This window comes from Pongo pygmaeus, chromosome 7 (genome assembly GCF_028885625.2).
Source record: "Pongo pygmaeus isolate AG05252 chromosome 7, NHGRI_mPonPyg2-v2.0_pri, whole genome shotgun sequence".
Taxonomy (NCBI): Eukaryota; Metazoa; Chordata; class Mammalia; order Primates; family Hominidae; genus Pongo; species Pongo pygmaeus.
The window spans coordinates 108683115-108706247 of NC_072380.2; the positions used below are offsets into that span (position 1 = coordinate 108683115).

The 23133-nt window shown below is 43.6% G+C and overlaps 1 protein-coding gene across 1 annotated transcript in view; it reads left to right on the forward strand.

The window, feature by feature from the left end:
- The window catches only part of PTDSS1 (phosphatidylserine synthase 1), a 73009-nt gene that overhangs the window by 36557 nt on the left and 13319 nt on the right, over positions 1-23133 (forward strand). The window contains exons 6-10 of the mRNA XM_054498238.2: positions 1354-1505; positions 5712-5853; positions 8122-8234; positions 11226-11291; positions 22109-22208. Of these exons, the coding sequence (XP_054354213.1) occupies positions 1354-1505; positions 5712-5853; positions 8122-8234; positions 11226-11291; positions 22109-22208 (573 nt within the window). The remainder of the gene's footprint in view (positions 1-1353; positions 1506-5711; positions 5854-8121; positions 8235-11225; positions 11292-22108; positions 22209-23133) is intronic.

Sequence of the window (23133 nt, forward strand, 5' to 3'; positions counted from 1 at the left end):
TTACTTCAAAGGTTTGTAATTATAGGCTTGTCTCTTTCCAGAGAACTCCCAGGCATTGTCTTAGTAATTTCACCTTCTTACATTGGGCCTTCACACGGCAGGGCATGCTGTTCTGAACACAGCAGATATGCCCTTTGTTTTGGACAAATTGATTTCCAGAGAACTTCTGTTCCACCCTTGATCTTACTGTTTCCCCTTCCTGGAATGCCCGCGTCTTCATCTCCATCTCATGAAATCAGTCATTCTTATCCTTAGTGTTCCCCCTCCAATATGTCTTTCTTGCAGAAGCCCTCTCCAGGAAAGTTCCAGAGGCCAAAGGAACCTTCAGCCTCTGTCAGAATGAATGTTTTTTTCCACCATACTCCATTTATGTCACCGTTGTAACACTTTCCTCAGTCTACCATATTTTGTGGTTCTGATTATCTGGATAAACATCTGATCCCAGCACTTTGGGAGGCCGAGGCAGGCAGATCATGAGGTCAGGAGTTCCAGACCAGCCTGGCCAACATGGTGAAACTCCGGCTCAACTGAAAATGCAAAAATTAGCCGGGCATGGTGGTGTGTGCCTATAATCCCAGCTACTTGGGAGGCTGAGGCAGGAGAATTGCTTGAACCCGGGAGGCAGAGGTTGCAGTGAGCCGAGATCGCACCACTGCATTCTAGCCTGGGCAACAGAGCAAGACTCTGTCTCAGAAAAAAAAATAAAAAAAAAAAAATACAACATCTGACACCTCTCCTTGAAATCAAGACCCTTGACTTCCTTTTCTCTCACCACCTTGCACATCATGGGCACTTAATAAAAGATTGTCATTATTGTGAAACAGTTGGTGTGAGATTTCCTATTAAGCTGTCATGCTTCCTACATCGTGTCATCAAGAGCTAACTGTTCTTTTACAACTTACTCACTGTTTTACCTAAATATCTAGGGGATATTTTTGAAATGCACAACTTGAATTCTCAAGCTGCTAATTTTGAGAATTATGACAATGCTTTGTTGTCAGTGTTGGAAACTTTTCTCCTTTTCCCCTCCCAGATCCTTGTCATGTTGTCATTAGCCAAGGTAATTAATTGGTAGTATTTTTCAAGAGAGACCATCCTTTCTTTAAAAGCCCTGTGTCAAAAAGAGAAGAGCTGTTTGGATATGTGCTGTTTGTTTGCAAACCATCTGCAATATAAAAAACAAGAAACAGATTGCAGAACCTGTTACTGTTGGTTATTTTCTATACTTTAGGAAAAAATGAAATGTCAAACAACTTCTTCTAAAATAATGTATTGTTAAAAAGGAAATCTATCTATCTGCATGGTACCCCAGTTTTGTTTATTTTTCCAACCATGGGCTCTTGTGTTTCTCAGCTCTTCTTCATGCATCTCCTCCCCAATTTTGCCGAGTGCTGGTGGGATCAAGTCATTCTGGATATCCTGTTGTGCAATGGCGGTGGCATTTGGCTGGGCATGGTCGTTTGCCGGTTTTTAGAGATGAGGACTTACCACTGGGCAAGCTTCAAGTGAGTTGCCTTCTTTTTGGATATTAGTCACAGTTTTTCATGATATATATTTAATTGTTTTGGTAGGAATCCATTTTAGTATGGTCTTTGATGATAAGGAATAAATTCCCTGTTAATAACTGAAACTCATAAATGATTATAAACCCGATTTCAAACATTTGTCTAGAAAATGCTCAATCATTTATGATTTTCTCTTTCTCACCCTATGTATTCAGGGGGTCCTAACACCATCCTCCTAATTCAAAAGATTTCTCAAATCCACCCCCTCTTTTTTATCCTGACTGCCTCAGCCTTCATTCAGACTCCCATCCCTGGATCAATTCATCTCTGTTTCCAGTTAAGTCCTCCAGTCCTTCCCACACCATTGCTTGCGTGATCTTTTTAAGAACATCAGATTCACCATGTCATTTCCCTGTGATGGCTTCTCATGGTCTTTAGTCATGGTCAATACATCCATTGCCCCAGTAGGGAGATCCTTTCTCTACACCCTCCCAGGCAACCGAGAGTCTGTTTGTGCACACACTCCCCTCTCTTCACCTGAGATTTGGCCTGTGTACCCATAGGCCAGCCTGATCATCCTTATCTTTGCTGACTCAGCTCACTTGCCACCCAGGAAGTTCTCTGACTGGTTTTAAGTTGCATGCCCCACTATGCTTCCAGTAGAGGACAGTCATACCGCCGGCATTGCTTTATCCTGCGTTGTTAAACTTGCTTCTCATTTTGCTGCAAGAATCATGCCATTGATAAGGAAGAATAATTGTACTGATAATGAAAGTTGTGGTTGCTTCAATTGTGTTTAAAACTTTGTTTACTCTATATAACAAAATAGCATTTTCCCACATCATTAAATATTCTTGTAAAACATGATTTTAAAGGGCTTCTTTGTACTTCAACGTATGGATAAACCATGTAGTATTTAACCAGTTCCCCATTTTATGGTCCTTTAGTTGTTTCAAAGTTTTTGCTTTCATAAAGAAGACTGGAGTGATCATTCTTGGACATATATCTTAGTGTGCATCGTCTTTTTTTTGGTAAATAAATTCTTAGAAATAGAGTGTACCATTTATAATCTCACCTATAATATATATGTATATCTATTTCACTATTTCCTTGAACTGCATTTTTAAACCTTTGTCAAATTTATCACACATAAAATTGTGTGATACTGGATTTCTATCAATTTCTATTGGATTTACCCTCTTTTATTTGTGCTTTCTACAGATTAAGCTTATTAACACTTTGCCATAAATGTGACTTTATTTTCCATTTTGTCCCCCCCTTTTTTTTGTTTGTTTTTTTGAGATGGAGTCTCGCTCTGTCACCCAGGCTGTAGTGCAGTGGTGCAATCTCGGCTTACTGCAGCCTCCGCCTCCCGGGTTCAAGCAATTCTCCTGCCTCGGCCTCTCAAGTAACTGGGACTTCAGACATGTGCCACCATGCCTGGCTAATTTTTGTTTTTAGTAGAGATGGGGTTTCACCATGTTGGCCAGGCTGGTCTTGAACTGACCTCAGGTGATCACCTGCCTCGGCATCTCAAAGTGCTGGGATTACAGGCGTGAGCCACTGCGCCCAGCCTGTCATCCCCTTTTAAACTAGTTTGTGGTGGATTTTTTATTTAAACATCAAAAATACTGTTAATCTTTTTGTTTAGGTAAATATTAGCCAGTATTTTCTTCTAGTTCTTTTTTTTTTTTTTTTTTTTTTTTTTTTTTTTTTTGAGATGGAGTTTCACTCCTTTGTGCCCAGGCTGAAATGCAATGGCATGATCTCGGCTCACTGCAACCTCTGCCTCCCAGGTTCAAGCGATTTTCCCGCCTCAGCCCCCCGAGTAGCTGGGATTAGCCACCACGCCTGGCTAATTTATTTTTGTATTTTAGGAGAAACGGGGTTTCTCTGTGTTGGTCAGGCTGGTCTCGAGCTTCTGACCTCAGGTGATCCACCCGCCTTAGCCTCCGAAAGTTCTGGGATTACAGGCATGAGCACCGTGCCCAGCCTTTCTTCTAGTTCTTTAGTGGTTTTACTTGTTTTAAGTATTCAATCTGTCTCAAATTTATTTTGGTATATGACGTGAGGAGGAGATTTCACAATGTTTTTGCCATTAGTTAACCAGTTTTCCCCATCCCTTTTATTACTAAACCTTTCTTTGGTCACTAACTTGCAAGGACACTTTTTAATGTATTTAATTTTAATTCTAATTTTTATGTATTTGTTTTTTTGAGACAGAGTCTTGCTCTGTCACCCAGGCTGGAGTGCAATGGTGCAATCTCAACTCACTGCAACCTCCACTTCCCGGGTTTAAGCAGTTCTCCTGTGTCAGCCTCCCCAGTGCCTGTAATCCCCAGGTGGGATTACAGGCATGTACCACCACACCCGGCTAATTTTTGTATTGTTAGTAGAGACAGGGTTTCTCCATGTTGGCCAGGCTAGTCTCGAACTCCCAACCTCAGGTGATCTGCCTTACTTGGCCTCCCAAAGTGCTGGGATTACAGGTATGAGCCACCATGCCCAGCCACTTTTTAATATATTTAAGGCAGCATTTAACCTAATAAAAATAGCAGCCATGCTTCAAGTATTGCTCCACGCAAGCTTCATAAGCAGTATCTCATTTGAGCCTTGAATCAGTCCTGAGGGTAGACACTATTATTCTCTTCATTTTAGGAATGATGTGATACTGAGGCTTAGGTTTAGTAATTTGCCTAAGGACACACAGCTAGCAAGCAGCTGAGTCTGAACTTGCACCAGGATGTCTGCTTTCCTTGTTGTTGTTGTTGTTGTTGTTTTTGAGACAGAGTCTCACTCTGTTGCCTAGGCTGGAGTGCAGTGGCACAATCTCGGCTCACTGCAACCTCTGTCTCCCAGGTTCAAGTGATTCTCCTGCCTCAGCCTCCCAAATAGCTGGGACTGCAGGCACCCGCCACCACACCTGGCTAATTTTTGTATTTTTACTAGAGACAGGGTTTCACCATGTTGGCCAGGCTGGTCTCAAACTCCTGACCTCAAGTGATCTGCCAGCCTCAGCCTCCCAAAGTGCTGGGATTAGAGGCGTGAGCCACCGCGCCTGGCCTCAGGATGTCTGCTTTCTTGAACACTATTACAATATACTTCCTTGTTTTCTTATGTTTATTCTTGAAATTTGACTTGAGAATCATTTTGTCAAGTTCCCATGACATAAGCCCAACTAATAAACAACAACAAAAAACCTATTGGTGTTTTTTTTTTAAAGTAATATTAAATGTATAAATGAATACAGATTAAGTTGAATTAACTTCTTTGCTGTATTAAGTATTCTGATTCTTGATCACGCTGCATCTCTCTTTATTCCCATTTTCTTCTCAGTCTTTCCATGCACTTTGCTATTTTTACAGTACAAGTCTTTTGTGGTTCTTGTTTATTTTTGGATAGTCTCTATTTTTTGCTGCCAGTGTGCCGCAGATCTTGCTGTGATGTTTGTTGGTGGATAGGTGGGTGGATGAAGGAACAGCCCTGGTTTCCTGTCACTCTCCCTGCTCCCACCCACTAGAACAGAAGGCCTGACTGGTTGGTGCTTGTGCCTCCAAGCACTTAGCACAATGTTGGAGACGTAAAAGTTCATGATATAAATATTTGTGGAATTAAAGACTCTTTACCAGTTATTAAATAGTATTTATTATACCTTGGGTTTTGGCTCTCCTGGACCGGTACAGGAAGGGCTGGAATCTGCACCCACTCCTCATGCTGTGTGTGCCAGCCACTTGCTGTCTCTGGGCCTTAATGTCTGCATTTGTAAACTGTAGGACTGTTTAGTTCTTTCCTGGGTGTGTAAAACTTTTAATTGAGTGATTTCGAGGATGCAAATGAAGAAAGGTTAAATATCACTGCTAATCAACCCAAAATATTTACTGCTCTGGGGAAGAAATAGGGTAAAGAAGTGATGTGGGTGATGCAAGAATATGGAGTGTGTGCAGTTTTACATGGGAGACAAGCAGTGGGAGAACAGTCTCCTTGCTGCCCTGTGCCTGTCATCAATGAGTTTCCCCATTGAGTGTGCTTCTGTCACCTGCTTTACCTGTATAGAGAGACCTTTGAGACACAATTCGAATAAAAAGCAGTCTCTTTGTCCTGAGCATTTATTATAAAAATCATCAGCGCACAGGATTTTTTTCTTGCGCTTTGTTTTCCCCCCTGCCTTGTCTCTGGATTTTCACTGGAGCCATTCTCTTCTTACAGGGACATTCATACCACCACTGGGAAGATCAAGAGAGCTGTACTGCAGTTCACTCCTGCTAGCTGGACCTACGTTCGATGGTTTGACCCCAAATCTTCTTTTCAGAGAGTAGCTGGAGTGTACCTTTTCATGATCATCTGGCAGGTATTTTTTCAGGTGCCCAGAAGTTGGGAGGAAAACAAAAACTAAAATAAAACTTTTTAGGAATTTAGAGTTAACGTTAGTTTACATTGCTTTTCAGCTCCATACTTTACAAGATACAATATTCTGCAGCTGGCATGTAGAATAATTAAACAAAGTGATATTATTATGCCTAAGGTCTTGCCTCATTGTGAAGACAGTTTTAAAATATGGATCTTTGAATTACAAATTAGAAACAGATTAGATTCCGTGAAATAATTTGTGTCTAGCATCCATCATCCAATGAGTTAGGCATTGGATTGCTTTTTAGAATGAACATTTTCAAGACCAAAAGAACAAATGAGAAGGCTTTTCTTACATTCCTAATTCAGTGTTTATTGGTTAAAATTGTTCCTCAGCTGTTACCACTTTGGGTAATCTGTAGGGTGCTAAATGAGTGCCGGGGAATTGGAGCCTTTTGCTGAGTCCTCCAGAGTGTTGTCCTCCGTGGAGAGAAGCTGTATTTCCAAGTGGCCCACTTCACGACGGAAGTGATTCCGACAGCCCAGGGTCTGGGCAAAAGATTATCAAGCATCTGTTTCTGAGAGACAGCAATTTTTTCTGATGCTCCTGGCCCCAGGTTGTTTCACAACTTTTGGGAAGTAGCCAAGGGAAACCAGCTTTTGCCTGAAGAGGATCTTTCAAAATCATCAGAAATTATGTTTTGGACACATAAACACAAAATACTCCCAACATAAGGAAAAAATTAGCAGATGTCACTTTTAGGACAGACGATCTTCCTTGTTCACACAGAGACAATGCCCGTCTCAATAAATGAAGTTTATGCATACAGAAGTGTATGTGAATAGTTAAGTAAGTAATCACTGTGGTTTGGAGAGGTCAGTATCTTTAAAAACAGGACTGTAGATGGATTGGGATTAAGCTTTGCCTTATCAGGCCCAATGTCATGGAAAGCAGAAGCTTTCTTTTATTACAAGGAGGAATGATTGGATGTGTCAAGGAGAGTAGTATAGTGCCGTTAGGATGGAACTACCTGGTGGTATGCGATGGAGCACACTGTTCCCATGAGTGTGAGCACTGCGCTGGGATCAGCTTTCCATATGTGATATTAATTAGAAGACTATTTTTTATTTTGTGTCCTTGAAGTCAGTGCTATGGGAAAACAACATGCATTTTGTGGAATTGTAATGAACCTGCCAGTCCATGTACTACTGTGTTCTCCTAGCACAGTGACCGTTCCATAATCTCCACCCCTTGCTTGCTACCTGGAGCTGGGCTCCAGGCAGAGAGCAGCCACGTCCCAGCCACAGGATATTTTGTGCTACTCAACATGATGAACTGCATGAGGATGCTAACCTCAGGGAAAAGTACTACTGCTCCCAGCTGAAACTTGGACCAACCGTTCACACCTACTTTTAAGGACTGCCTTTGGTAGAGGATCTGCTCTGTCCCAGGCGTGTGCTGCACGAATCCATTGTCATCTCTCAGATGTGTCTCCAGCTTCTTTTTTTGCATTTTTTTTTTTTTGAGACGGAGTTTTACTCTGTCACCCAAGTTGGAGTGCAATGGCACGATCTCGGCCCACTGCAATCTGCAACCTCTGCCTTCCAGGTTCAAGCAATTCTCCTGTCTCAGCCTCCTGAGTAGCTGAGATTACAGGCGCCCACCACCACGCCTGTTTGTATTTTTAGTAGAGATGAGATTTCACCACATTGGCTAGGCTGGTCTCAAACAACTTACCTCAGGCGATCTGCCTGCCTCGGGCTCCCAAAGTGCTGAGGTTACAGGCATGAGCCACTGTGCGTGGCCTCAAGCCTCTTTTGATTGTTAAAGAGCTTACATATCTACATTTGGAATTCGGTTAGACCTGCCCTGATTTCTGTAAGGCAGCATAGGTGTTCTGTGGCACAGGTTTGCTTTCATGACTTCTGTATGCTCAAAGCATTTCTCTCCTGACTATCCCAGTGGATCACATGTGTGAGCTGAGTAACAATCATACAAACCAGGAAACATGACAAATAGCTGATATCCTGTGCCCCTATGTGCCCATCCACCACCCCTGCCACCTCTCCCTGGGCCTCCAGTTGCTCCCTGCCCATAATGTACTGGCTGTTAACTAGTTTGAATAGCAATCCTTGGAAGACCACATCTATTCTCTGAAAATGCTTTGAACATACCAATTATTTCTAATTGTAGCATGTCTATTTAAGGAATAGAGGATTTTGAATTAGCATGAGGTACCAGGTTGACGAATTTCTCCATCTTTTTCAGCTGACTGAGTTGAACACCTTCTTCTTGAAGCATATCTTTGTGTTCCAAGCCAGTCATCCGTTAAGTTGGGGTAGAATTCTCTTTATTGGTGGCATCACGGCCCCCACAGTGAGGTAATTCTGCACAAGCCCGACTGTCGTATGAGAACATTAACTTGCTTTAGATTGTCCTGTTTAGCATAAGGAAAGTCACATAAACTGGCAGATTTTCCATGAAAATACCATTGTAAAGAATTATACATCCAGAATATGAAGAAAATGTTTTGTTTTCAGATGTCAGTAACATTAACCAGACATTTAAAAAGAGAAGCATTTGATCAACACCACACCCATAGTACTATCCATTATTATCAGATTCCTTTACAGTCTTGGACTGCTGATCTTTTTTTCTCCTATAACATCGTATTAGAAAAAAATAACAGCATAGTGATGCTGAGTTTTTTAAAAATGAGATTACTGGAAAAATGCAAACGTTTTTATGGTAGAACTGAAGTCATAAATGACATTATTTTTTGAATGAGACTTTTAGCTTTTTCAGACCCAATTAATTTAATTTCCTTTTAAAAAGGCCCTTCCTGTAGTCCTCCAGGACAACTGAGATAAGCTTGGGTGTTCCCACCATTATTCCCCTGGATTAATGTGGGGCCCTAGAGGTGAGGCTTATTCAGACACCATCCCTCAAGTAGACTGGGCCCAGTGCAGTTCAAAGCAAGCATTTTCATTTGTTTCATTTTTCCTATTTAGAAATGGCATTTGAGTTTTATAACTAATACGGAATACTGGCATTAATGAGTAGCAACACCAAAGATCTGCCAAAGGTACAAATATAATTTAAGCAGTTAAAAGAGTTAGCTTTTCAGAAGCTGTAAGATTGTTTATTTCATTATTTTTAATGTGCTTGCACACCCCATAAGCAGCGGGCCTCACTTGCCAAGGACAGTAGATCTACACCTTGGTCAAACATACCTTCCAGCCAGCACCTCTTCTTGTCATCATTCATTATTACCAAAAAAAAAAAAAAAACAAAAAACTCCAGATCCTGGATTCAATAAATCAAGTAAGACATGTCCAAGTCCTGAGGAGTTAAGCCTAAAATTCCCATCTGTTCTTTTTGTTATGACCAAAATGGAAAAGAAGAGTGAGTAAGCCAGCAGCCCTTTGAAACTTCATAGATTAGTGGTCTATTGCAGTCATTATCTCATAAATCCTGTTTTTTCTTAATGGTTTAGAGTCCCCATTTAAAATGTAATTTAATTTGAGACTTTACAATTTTTTTCAGGAAAGATTCACCGCAGCTCTTTCATAAAATTAAGAGCAATCAATAAAGTCAGTACGAATGGAAAGAATTTTCTTCTTAGAACAAAATAGCAAATCATATATGATTTATCATGAAATTTCAGTACTAAACATTCCAAAATAAAAACTAGACACTAAAAATCCAATGTTTTGAACTTTTGAGAGATCCTCAAAATTTTACAATGCCCTATGGATTTCTCCACAACTCTCTTTGTTTAAAAAATCAGACACTTCCTGTGCCCTTACACTGTTTGAGGGAGTTCCCATGTAAGGAGTTTCTTTGACAAGTTACTCGGAAAGATGGATGTGCTGCTAAAGGATTTTAACACAGCCACCCCATTTAGCAAATGTTAGGTCCGAGAGGAGAGAAAGTTTAGAGGCTTCAGTGTAAATCATAACATCTCCAGCTTCTTCCTGTTTTATTAGACTTTCACACGAATCTGCTTTGAGAAGATACTTGAGTGAACATGCTTTTAATCTGATACTATAAAGTACAATATAAGGAAATGGGTCCAGTTAGAGGGTAAAGTAGCTAAAATGATCAAGACATATTAGGTCATGACAATATAAAGTTAGAGGAAAAGCTACATTCTTTATAATTAGAATATTTCACTCTGGTCTTTGGGGTGAGGAGACAGTAGTTTATGGATGAGCTTCAGGTATCTGTGAATCCTCTGAACTTTAATGCAAAGTGTTACGCCTTTCTTTCATCAGATCCTCAAAGAGTCAGTGACCCTAAAAAGATGATGAGTTCCTGGTTCAGATGCTACTGCTGAAGGGGTAGATTGAGTTTCAGGGGTACTTACAAGACTCCAAGCCATGCTGTCCCACACAGAGGCCACTCACCACGTGTGGCTATTGAGCACTAGGGATGTGGTCAGTCCACAGTGAAATGTGCCGTGCATGGAAACTGCACACCAGACTTTGAAGAGTTGGGGCCAAAACAGAATATAAAATACCTCATTATAATGTTTTAATATATTTGTTTAAATATTAGTTTAACATATTAATAAAATGGATTTTATATGTTCCTTTTTACTTTTTTAACATGTCTACTGGAGAATTTAAAATTGCATTTATGGCTTGCATTATATTTCTACCGGATGGTGCTGTTCTGAGCCTTTCAACACCATGTCATTGCCTGTTTTTTTCTGAACTTGTCAGTAACATTCCAAGTCATTGGCATTCAATGGCAGTGAGATATAGCTGGGTTCCCATTCCAGTTTCTGAAAGCCAAAAATCTGTATATTTTTGGCCTGGTTACAATCAGCAACCTTTGTCCTGGAGAGAACCAGACGAGACAACCAATGGACAGTGCTGCTCACTCTCTGAAGTCACCTCCACGGAGCTAGACATGGAAACACCCAACTGGGGTTGCTTTGCAGCGCTGTGGAAGTCTTACCACTGAATCCAGACTGCCTTTGCCAATAATCTGGCTCTTTTCAGTGTTTTTTTTGTTTTGTTTTTTTGTTTTTAAGGCTAGTCAAGTGAAGCAGTGGGAGTGGAAAAGGAACAAAGAAATCTGTAAATGGTTGTGATCAGTTAGTTGTAAACACCCCGGCACTCAGACCAGACAAGAATCTGGCTCTTTAAATGATACTCCCCTCCCTCCAGCCTAACCCAAACACTGAATCTCTTACAGGAATGTTTTAACAGGCACTGGCTTTCTCTTCTCTTGAACAGAACTAGACCAGGCAGCCTGACATGGGACAAGGAGGGACATTTTTTACATTGTCAAAGTGATTTAATTATGTCCTGACTTGCTGGTCTTCCAGCAGCTCTCAATGAATTCCAACTTTGTTCTTTCAGACAGTACTATGCTTACCTCACCGACACACAGTGCAAGCGCGTAGGAACACAGTGCTGGGTGTTTGGGTGAGTAATCTGTTATTGTGGAGATTTAAAAACCACTTAAGCCCTCAATTTCTTTGGGTATTTCTTGACCCTGTGTTAAGAGCCTTTCAGTATAATTTTTCTACGAAGGCAGGTGGACAAGATTCTATATATATCTATATCTATATCTAGATATATCTTTTCATCTTTAATATTCCCTTTTCTGATTTAAGTTAAGAATAGTTACTTGGCAAATTATAAAACAAGAGTATAGAAATGGCTCTTTTATTTTGGCTGGGTGCAGTGGCTCACGTCTGTAATCCTATCACTTTGGGAGCCCAAGGCAGGCAGATCACTTGAGCCCAGGAATTCGAGACTAGCCTGGTCAACATGGCGAAACCCTGTCTCTACTAAAAGTACAAAAATTAGCTGGTTGAGGCTGAGGCAGGAGAATGCTTGAACCCGGGAGGCTGAGGTTTCAGTGAGCCAAGATCGCGCCACTGCACTGCACTCCAGCCCGGGCGATAGAGTGAGACTCCATGTCAGAAAAACAAACAAACAAAAAGAAATGGATCTCTATTTTTTTTGAGATGGAGTCTCACTCTGTCCCAGGCTGGAGTGCAGTGGCATGATCTCGGTTCACTGCAACCTCTGCCTTCTGGGCTCAAGTGATTCTCCTGCCTCAGCCTCCCGAGTAGCTGGGATTACAGGTGCGCACCACCACACCCTACTAATTTTTGTATTTTTAGTAGAGACGGAGTTTCATCATGTTGGTCAGGCTGGTTTCTAACTCCTGACCTCATGATCTGACCCCCTCGGCCTCCCAAAGTGCTGGGATTACAGGCATGAGCCACTGCACCCGGCCTTGGCTCTCTTTTTTTTTTTTTTTTTAAATTAGGAAATCAGATGGTATTTCCCACAAACAACTGAGACTTTGTTTTATGAAATACACTAGAGAGAAAATGGATTGGTTGCATTCCTTCTGGATGTATCTTGAGTTTGGAATGCCATCCTGTCATGGGCTGACCCACATCCCATATTATTGTCACATCAAAAGGGCCCCTTGGAACAGCTGCTTGCTATATACTGAAGTATAATTTTATTGTTCCAAAGAGAACTAACATACAGCAGCATGGTCACAATGGTCTTGTTATAGATTCAAATGTTACATCTTTTTTTTTTTTTCTTTTTGAGACGGAGTGCTCTGTCACCAGGCTGGAGTAGTACAGTGGTGTGATCTCAGCTCACTGCAACCTCCGCCTCCCGGGTTCAAGCAATTCTCCTGCCTCAGCCTCCCGAGTAGCTGGGACTACAGGCGTGTGCCACCACACCCAGCTAATTTTTGTATTTTTAGTAGAGATGGGGTTTCACCATGTTGGCCAGGATGGTCTCAATCTTTTGAACCTCGTGATCTACCCACCTTCTGCCTCCCAAAGTGCTGGGATTACAGGTGTGAGCCACCATGCCCAGCCTCAAACGTTATATTTTAATTTATTATTTAACTGATGAGAAAGAGACCTTAGGTTATCTAGTTTAACCTCTTGCTGTTAAATGTGAGACCCTCTTGAATATCTCAGGTAAGTTGTTTTTCTACTTAACATCAGCAACAATTTACCATTCCATTTAGTGACTGAAGTTCCAGAGACATCCAGCAAATCTATACATGAAGTTCAATCCGCAAGGTGGCTTAGCTTCAAGACCTAATCAAGGTTCTAAATGGAGTGTGAGAGTATAAAGAAAAATTGAGGAAAACCCATTATAGAGAAGAAATTACTTTTCACAGATTTTTAAACAGTACATTCTTCCAATTAAAAAGTAATACATGCACAATGATAAAAATTCAGAAAAGGATCTAGAAGGAACTAAAGATCACCGAAAGAAGTCGACCATTTAGAGATAATTGTTCTTAATATTTTAATGTCATTCCTTTCCATTTTTCTGTGTATGTATGTATGTGTTTCCAGCTGTCATCTAGATTCTGAAGGATGACATAGTTTTAAAGGCTAAAAATGTTGATACTCAGGTTAGATTTAGGCAGGTTCCTCCCGACCCCTAGAAGACTAAGGGCCATTGTCATTTGTTTCTCATAAGTTCTGTGGTGTAAGCTGATTTTCTTACCCAAAGTGGTTGCAGCATAAAGGGTGATAAGATAGATTTAGTTTCCTTTGTTCATGATATAGCAGGAGAGAGAATTCACATATCTCCCAGATTTCTGACAGAGCAGAGGCGGCTCTCCCACTTCATGTGTGAGGGCCCTGTGTACTGGAAGAAGGGATGTGGGCCCCACCTTCTAAAGGATTGTCCAAGGAGGAAATGGTCTTTCCTGCATTTGAGCTCTTCTCTCCCACTCACACATTCTTTCCACGTGCATTTTGCTTTCATATTTAAAAGTCCTTAGCAAGGCCTTTTTTCCTTTTTTCTTTTTTTGAGACAGTCTCGCTCTGTCACCCAGGCTGGAGTGCAGTGGCACGATCTCAGCTCACTGCAAGCTCCACCTCCCGGGTTCATGCCATTCTCCTGCCTCAGCCCCCGAGTAGCTGGGACTACAGGCGCCCGCCACCACGCCTGGCTAATTTTTTTTGTATTTTTAGTAGAGGCTGGGTTTCACTGTGTTAGCCAGGATGGTCTAGATCTCCTGACCTTGTGATCCACCCGCCTCAGCCTCCCAAAGTGCTGGGATTACAGGCTTAAGCCACTGCGCCCAGCTAGCAAGGTCTTATTATTCTGCTGTGGAGTGGATTTTTTTTCCACAGAATTGTATCGATTTACGTGTTGACGAAAATAAGTGGGTCAGAGAGAGAGGTCGTGTCATGACAAAGTTTCTTTCTAATTGGACAGCCATAAAACACCATCCCCACGGTGGGAGAAACGGCAAACGTAAACTCCACCATGGTGGTTCACGCCTGTAATCTCAGCAATCCAGGAGGCTGAGGTGGGAGGATCGCTTGAGGCCAGGAGTTTGAGACTAGCCTGGGTAACATAGCGAGACAATGTCTCCACAAAAAGTTTTTTAAGTTAGCCGGGCATGATGGCACACGCCTGTAGTCTGCTACTCTAGAGGCTGAGGCAGGAGGATCACTTGAACCCAGGAGGTCAAGGAGGTCAAGGAGGTCAAGGCTGCATTGAGCTATGATTGTGCCTCTGCACTCCCACCTGGATGACAGAGCAAGACCCTCTCTTTTTTTTAAAAAAAAAAAAAAAAGGAAAAAAGGAAACTATGCCAAAGAGTGGTAAACACTGCCCCAGAAAGTTGTGCCTTGTTTGAAAGTGATTAAAATATAGTGAAATGCAAAGGAGAGATCATTGGGCTAACTTAGTGTGCTTTACTGAGAATTGAGAACTCCCAGAACAGTGTGATATCAAGATTGAAGAATCTTGTGAGAACTAGTGAGCTGTGCTGAAAAATAATAAAGCCCTCCTCATAAATCACACCCAGTGGATCCTCCTGTGTGCGTGAACAACCGTGAGAGCTGCCCCCTGCACGGTCCACACTGCCAGCCAGGGAAGGTGAGACAGGAGCCACAGCCTGCCGCTCTCCTGACCCCGGAGGCCACCCACTTCCTTCCTCTGCCCCAGCTCTACCTCCCTGCCATTTTGTCATTATTTCCTCTCCTATCAAAACAGAAAACACTGAAGTGTGTGGTTTCCTTTAATCACAGTAGCTGCTTTATAGCTTTCTTTTCACTAATTTTGGAATGATCTCAGACTTTGGTAAGGTGGAGAAATGAGAGGGAGCAGTGCCCTAAATAGTGACTTTCTGAATGTTGCCTTTTGGGAGGTAGAAGGGGGAAGGCAAAGGTCAAATAGGATCACCCGCCTGGGGTTCTTTCCCAGCACTCCACCCTTTTTCTCCTGAAGAGGGTACTTTCTCTTCTATAAAGATGGTATCCTCAAAATATTTTTATGAATTACTTGCTGTTGTAGCTAAATACATGTCATCCCTAATGGTTGTGCCATAGACTGAGCTTTTAAACCTTTTATACGATAGGTGTTGCACTCAGCAGAGAGAGGGCGGCATCCAGCAAGGGTATGGGATCCCTAACAGAGAGAAAGCAGCCGTGTGGAAAGGTCGGCTGTTTCTCTATTTAGATGTCACATGATGTTCCTTCAGCTCGGTGGGAGTTTTGGGGCCAGACTGATGTGAACAAATTCTCCAGGTGTGGGGTTTATGTCATCTTTGTCTTTTCCCCACTCCATCCTGATTAGAATTGAGCTTCTCTGCCTCAAAAAGAGAGTATTGGCCCAGTTTAAATAGAAGCAGTGTTTTATCACCTGCTCCTGGGAGGAAGGTGGCCAAGCGTCGGCTGAACAGCAGTGCACAGTTGCTTTTCCTCTTCCTGGGAGTGCATGGGGCGGGCCCTCATGGGAGAGTGAGCCTACCTTGCCTGAGGGCCCAGGACTGCATCCTGCCTCCGAGGCAGCCGGGGTTGCTCCTCACCCGACCAGTTTCCTCGCTGCCTGTGATCCCACCTCTGTTAATGTGTCCATCACAGTAAGTTCCCACCTCTGCTGCTCTCCAAGGTCAGCTCCAAAACCAGCCAGTCCTTTCCTCATCCTCTTCTTGGATACTTCTGCACGGTATCTGCCTTCTTGAAACTGTCCTCTTCCCTCTGCAACATCTGTCCTGGATTTCCTCTCACTTTTCTGTTTTCAATTCCCTTTGCTGGCTTCCCATTCTACACCTCTCTCCTCCTTACAATTTCTCATAATTGTGCTTTTGTTCTATTGTTCTTCCAGGCCCATAGTTCAGGCTTTCTTTCTTTTTAAATTTTATTTCTTTTGAGACAGGGTCTTGCTGTGTTACCCAGGCTGGAGTTGAGTGGCAGTGATCACAGCTCACTGCAGCCTTGACCTCCCAGACTCAAGCAATCCTTCCACGTCAGCCTCCCAAGTAGCTGGGACTATAGGCATGCACCACAATGTCCAGCTAATTATATTTTAGTTTTTGTAGAGACAGGGTTTCACCATGTTGCCCAGGCTGGTCTTGAACTCCTGGACTCAAGCAGTCCTCCCGCCTTGACCTCTCAAAGTGATGGGTTTACAGGCATGGGCCACGGCACCCAGCCTAGACTGTCTGTCTTAACGGTAGATGCAACTATGAGGATGAGCTTCCTTCTAGGAAGAGGGTGCAAACACAGGGGAACAGATGTTGGGGGGGGTCCCTTCCCAGCGCAAGGGAGTCACCGCTGTCCTGCTGGTACAGCCTTATAGCCAGTTCCCCTTCTCCTCGTGACTGTGTCTGTTCATCCTCCCTTTATCTTGCCACACCCCACCCCCTGCACTCAAGTGCACCTCCACTGACATCTCAGAAGCTCTGACAGTAGTTACATTTGAGACGGAGTCTCACTCTGTCGCCGAGGCTGGAGTGCAGTGGCGCCATCTCAGCTCACTGCAAGCTCCGCCTCCCAGGTTCATGCCGTTCTCCTGCCTCAGCCTCCCGAGTAGCTGGGACTACAGGTGCCCATCACCTTGCCCGGCTAATTTTTTGTATTTTTAGTAGAGACGGGGTTTCACCATGTTAGCCAGGATGGTCTCAATCTCCTGACCTCATGATCCGCCCGCCTCAGCCTCCCAAAGTGCTGGGATTACAGGCAAAAGTCACCACGCCCGGCCCACAAAGCTTTTTTTTAGCAGCCGATCCCCTTTCTTCAAATGGCATCTTGCCCCAAATCCTACTAAGTAAACGACTAAGCAGAACAGTTCTGGATTTGTCACCCAAGACCCGCTTCTCCCCTCCCCTCCTTGTGCCGGGGATTCTTTGGAGGTTAGAAAGTTGAGAGGAGCACAATAGGAATTGTATCTATTGTTTATGCCACACTTAGCTCTTCCTTCCTCCAAAAAGGTGTCTTTGCCCACCCTAATCAGAACTAGAAGCTCACTCCTGAACTTGAGGAACCCTTCCTGGCATCCTGTGTGATTGTGAGGTCATTGAGTTAATATGGATACACATCTCATTTCCACTATTGGAGGCTGGGCCCTGTCTGCCAGGAGAGGGGGTCACCCCCGCTCTGAGCCATCCAGGGATTGCTTGTGCAGCCGTGGGGCAGTGCGTGTGGGATGCAGCAGCCAGGTACCTGGCCTCCATGTCCCTGGCATTGCTGTAGCATCCTCAGAATCCACGTGCAGGCTTGTTGGCAAGCCAAAATCTCTTCTTCTGCTTCTCAAGTTTGGCTCATACACCCAGCTCACACACACGAGCCTAGAGCTTTCATGCCCCGGATTCCTACAACAACCCTGCCACCATGCCTGCTCCACTCAAGTCACCGAAGAGCTCCTGTCTCTGGGCTCTACATTAACATCATCTTTTTTCCCACGTTGTGGAACTGGCTCCACAAGTCGGGGGTGCTGGGAGTACGTGCGCCAGTAACCAGCCCTAGGTCAGGAATCTCTAGTGCCTGCTCCCAGCAGAAGCACCTCAGACTTCCCAAATGTTTATTTGCCTTTTAACCCTGCTAAACCAAGATACAGGATGGTGGATGGCATCAAAGGGAGTAGAGGCCCTGACTGAATTCCATTAAGCCACAATTTGTCCACCTAGCTTAGCCTGGGAAAGATCAGAGAGATTTAAATTGAACTGAGTAAAGGGACCTATTGCTGAGCTGTGCGGAGGAAACCCCAGCACCCCCGGGGGTGAGGAGGTAGGAGGAGGTATGTGTTCTCACACTGGCAGGCTTAATACAGGCTCCCACTGTGCTGAAGCCTCGGGCCTCAGCCCTAAACTAGCCACTCTGAGTCTTGGTAGAAAAGTAATGTCAGCCTTCTGGAAGGGTGCTGTTGATTAGGACTCCCTCTAGTGGGCCAGAGGTAATGGTGGGGGCAGTGGCTGGTGGTTAAAGGAGCCCATGTGATTGTTGGGTTCCCACCACTTCTCACCATCTCCACAGCCCTGACCCGGGTCCCCATGTCTGGATGAGTACAGTAGCCTCCCTGCTTCTGCTCTTGTCTTCTCACACAGTTCTGTTCAGCCAGCAGAAGGTTCTCGAATGATCATCACCACGCTGTTCACAATAGCAAAGACATGGAATCCACCTAGGTGCCCATCAGTGGTGGACTGGATAAAGCAAATGTGGTACATAGACACCATGGAATAATACACAGCCATAAAAAAGAATGGGATCATGTCCTTTGTAGCAACATGGATGCAGCTGGAGGCCATAATCCTAAGTGGGAAAAGAAGACCAAATACTGCATATGCTCACTTAAAAGTGTGAGCTAAATATTGAGTACACATGGACATAAACATCAGAGTAATAGACACTGCTGACTACTAGGGAGGGAGGAAGCGGAGCATGGGCGGGAAAACTACTTGCTGGGTGCTACGCTCACTACCTGGGTCCAATATACCCATGTAGCATTCCTACACAGGTACCCCCTGTATGTAAAATAAAAGCTGAAAAATTTTTTAAAAAAATATTAAGCAAACTTGCCAGGCACAGTGGCTCACTCCTGTAATCCCAAGCACTTTGGGAGGCCAAGGTGGGCGGATCATGAGGTCAGGAGGTCGAGACCATCCTGGCCAACATGGTGAAACTCCGTCTCTACTAAAAATACAAAAAATTAGCCAGGTGTGGTGGCACACGCCTGTAATTCCAGCTACTCAGTAGGCTGAGGCAGGAGAATCGCTTGAACCCAGGAGGTAGAGAGGTTGCAGTGAGCTGAGATTGCACTACTGCACTCCAGCCTGGGCGACAGAGTGAGACTCCGTCTAAAAAAGAAAATACATACATATATATATAGAGAGAGAGAGAGAGAGAGAAGACCGTGTTAAACCCTCTGCTCTAGACCCTCTAGGATCACCTCAGACTAAAAGCCAAGCCTACGGGTGGCCTTCCAGGTCCATGTTACCCTGACCTCAGCTCAGCCCTGTCCCCTGATTCCTGGCCCTTCCTTGTGCCTTTCCCATGCCCGGGCCTCAGTCTGGGACTCTCCACACTTAATATAATCCCATAGCTGGCCCCTCACCTCCTCCTAGCCACCTTCTCATGAGATGTGCCCACACACACGGACAATGGCTCAACTAAGACTCCTCAGCACATTGGAACAAATCATATCCTTAAGTTGCTAACTCAAAAGCACTGGTCTTCAGAAAAAACTACAGGTTGGCCAGGCACAGTGGCTCATACCTGTAATCCTAGCACTTTGGGAAGCTGAGGTGGGTGGATCACTTGAGCTCAGGAGTTCGAGACCAATCAGGGTAACACAGCAAAACCCCGTCTCTACAAAAAATACAAAAATTAGCTGGGTGTAGTGCTGTGAGCCTATAATCCCAGCTACTCGGGAAGCTGAGGTAGAAGAATTGGTTGAGCCTGGGAAGTGGAGGTTGCATGAGCCAAGATTGTGCCACTGCATTCCAGCCTGGGCAATGGAGTCAGGGCCGGTCTCAAAAAATTAAAACAAAAAAACTTCAGGTCATTATGAAGCCAATGATTGGGTTCTGGCCAGTATTTTCTTAAAATGAAATAGAATAGGAAAATATCAGAATAAGGATGCAAATTGTCTTATGAAGTTTTTGTTTCAGTGAGTGAGCGAGTGTGTGTGTGTACGCGTGTGCGTATACTGGATCACAGTGAAAATTGTGTTTCTTGCTGTGGTTTTTAATGGGTCTTAGATCACAAAAGTTTGAGAAACACAGCTTTAGTCGGCCAATCAGCATGCTTTTAAAAGGGGCCTCAAGCTGGCTCACGCCTGTAATCCCAGCACTTTGGGAGGCTGAGGTGGGTGGACCATTTGAGGTGAGGAGTTGGTGACCAGCCTGGCCAACATGGTGAAACTCCACCTCTACTAAAAATACAAAAATTAGCTGGGTGTGGTGGCAAACGCCTGTAGTCTCAGCTACTCGGGAGGCTGAGGCAGTAGAATTGCTTGAACCGGGGAGGCGGAGGTTGCAGTGAGCTGCATTGTGCCACTGCACTCCAGCCTGGGTGACACAGCTGGACTCTATTTAAAAACAAACAAAAAAAAGGTAGAGGGCCTCAAGTCTAGTTGAATATTCAGAAATCTTTCATAATAAACTCAGGGTGTTCTGTCTGGCTTGTGGGTAGATAATCACACTTATGTCCTGGGCTCAACACTCCCATCATAGGAGGTCTTCAGGAAGTCCCAGCCAAAGATGAAATCATCCTTTTTATGGCTCCTCACTGCACAGGCTGGAATACCAAACATGTAACTGCCACTTAGTGTCTTAATCACAGTCTAGACTTTAGAAGTACAGTGAGAAAACCTTCTGGGTTCCTCCACTGAAATGATACTTTCTCACATGTGACATGCTTTGTGGAGCAGCGCTTTAAAGATTCAAGCCAACCACTCTTAAACCTTGTTTGGTTCGGGCTAGGGGAAAAGACAGCCCCAGACTCTCTAAAGACAAATTGAGGAGAATTTCTGTTGATTTTTCTGCTTTGCTGAAGTGGTTCTAACTCCAGGCATTCAGGCCTTCTGTTGTTTAGAGCCATCCACACTTGTAATGATGGCAGTGACCACTGTGTCTGCCAGTAAGCAGGGGTACCAAGGGCCTTCTTGGCCCCTTCTTCCCTTTTTTTTTTTTTTTTTTTGAGGCAGAGCCTCACTCTGTCACCCAGGCTGGAGTGCAGTGGTGCCATCTTGGCTTACCGCAACCTCCACTTCCCAGGCTCAAGTGATTCTCCTGCCTCAACCTCCCGAGTAGCTGAGACTACAGGTGTGTGCCACCACGCCTGGCTAATTTTTGTATTATTGGCAGAGATGGGGTTTTACCATCTTGGTCAGACTGGTCTTGAACTCCTGACTTCAAGTGATCCGCTCGCCTCAGCCTCCCAAAGTGCCAAGATTACAGACATAAGCCACCATGCCCTGCCCCTTCTTGCCTTTTTAGAAAACATCTGTGTGAGTACACCATTCCTGGAGTGTACAGATCTCATCTTGAGCAAGGAATGCATAAAATGGACTTGTCTAAAATCAGTATTCATATGCTGCCTGGGATCTCATGGCCAGCTATGTCAACCTCACCTCATCCATTCTTACCTCCAAGTCCTGAACCTTTAGAAAGGCCTGATTTTTATAGTCATAAATGAAGATATAGAATACAAGAGTGACTTTTTTAATGCTTTAAAGGGGAAATAAGTGTGTGGCGTTTCTTAAAAAAACCAAAAAATTTGTGTTTAGCACAATCTTTTACAGATCAAGAGAAGATAAAGGGTTTATATTGTCACCAAAAACAGGGGCTATTTCATCTGAAAATTCTTAGAAGGCTGGGAAGGAATGGGATTAATGCCTTCAAATTATTGAAAGACTCCCTTGGAAGGGTCAAACTCATCCTGTGTGGCAGCCACCTAGCCTCTTAATCACAGTCTAGACTTCAGAAGTATAGTGAAAAAGCCTTCTGGGTTCCTCCACTGAAATGATGCTTTCTCACCTGTGACATGCTAGGGTAATGTTAGGACCCAGGGTGGGAGGTATAGGAGGCAGATACCAGCCTGAGACAAGGAAAAACTTTCTAACTGCTAAAGAGTTTGACCAGAAAAATAAGCTACCTTGCAAAGGTAGTAGGTTCCCTGTGCCTGAGAGGGTTCCAGCAAAGGCGGCGTGATCACCCACCCTTATGGCAGTGGAGGTGCTGAGTTAGGTGATGCCAGTGCCCCTAGCTATTAAAATTTATGAGTCACGATTTTGGTCTGGGAAGAAGGAAGAGGTGAAAAATACTTTATTATTTCCGAAGTAAATGCAGTTGGCTTGAACAGTGTTATTTTGTGGGGTACCTGCTACCAGTGTTTGAGGCAGAAATCACGTGATGAGTTGAACTTTTTGATTCAATCATGCATATTTTGGATAAAATGTATGCTCTGGTAAGATGGATTAATACTTAACCTCTGTTCTCTGTCTAATAGGGTCATTGGTTTCCTGGAGGCCATTGTTTGCATAAAATTTGGACAAGATCTCTTCTCTAAGACCCAAATACTCTATGTTGTGCTTTGGCTTCTTTGCGTGGTAAGTCATTGCATTTTACCCAAAGGCATTAGCTAAACTCTCATAGTATCATTTTAAATGGAGGGGGAAAAGGAAACCCTCTTGTGTATCAAAGTTTCTTAGAAATTCATAAAAAAAAGTTCTACTTGTAATTGTCTGAGACTGGCCACCAGCCTAATTTCAAGAATAAGACACAACTACACAGTATCTGAAATGGGTCACCTCAGCAGGTTCCAGTCAAATGCCCTTGTCAGGTACACCCCACGTGCATTTCCTTGACTCACGAGAATTTGTCTGCACTTGCTACGCATTTAGGGACCATCATGAAAGGACAAGGAAGATCACAGTGCACTTTGCTTTCTCATCATCATGCCACGTACATCTTAACGTACATATCATTGCACATGGATTTCTATATAAAAGGACATATGGTCATTCATAGGCAATAAAATATGTTTTGGAAGATAATTCGATCCTGCAATTTCTGCCCTCCAGGTCCACGTTATAACCCAAGCCTGGATATCACCTTCCACTCTGAAGGGAAGAGCCTATAGGGACACCGGCCTAAGCCTTGGTTCTTTAGCCCTGGGGCTCTCCCCTCACCTTTCAAATGAAGTAAGATAGTACCCACTTACACATTTTGTGACTGCCGTTCTTCATTTAAATATTTGAAGTTATTATTTTGAAGAAAAGTTCTTATTTTATATTTAAGCTTAAGATGTTTCACTTAGTCTAGAAAATGTATTGGGCTTTTTAAATAATCATAGAAAATTTCAGACGTGCAAATAGAGAGAATAGATGGCCCCTCATGAACCCATCATTGGTTATCAACTCAGGGCTAATTGTGTTTCCTCTTATACTCACTGCGCCAACCCTAACTTATTTTGAAACAGATCCACCTTTAATATTTCAGGATGGATCACTAAAAGAAGCTCAGGATGCTTTT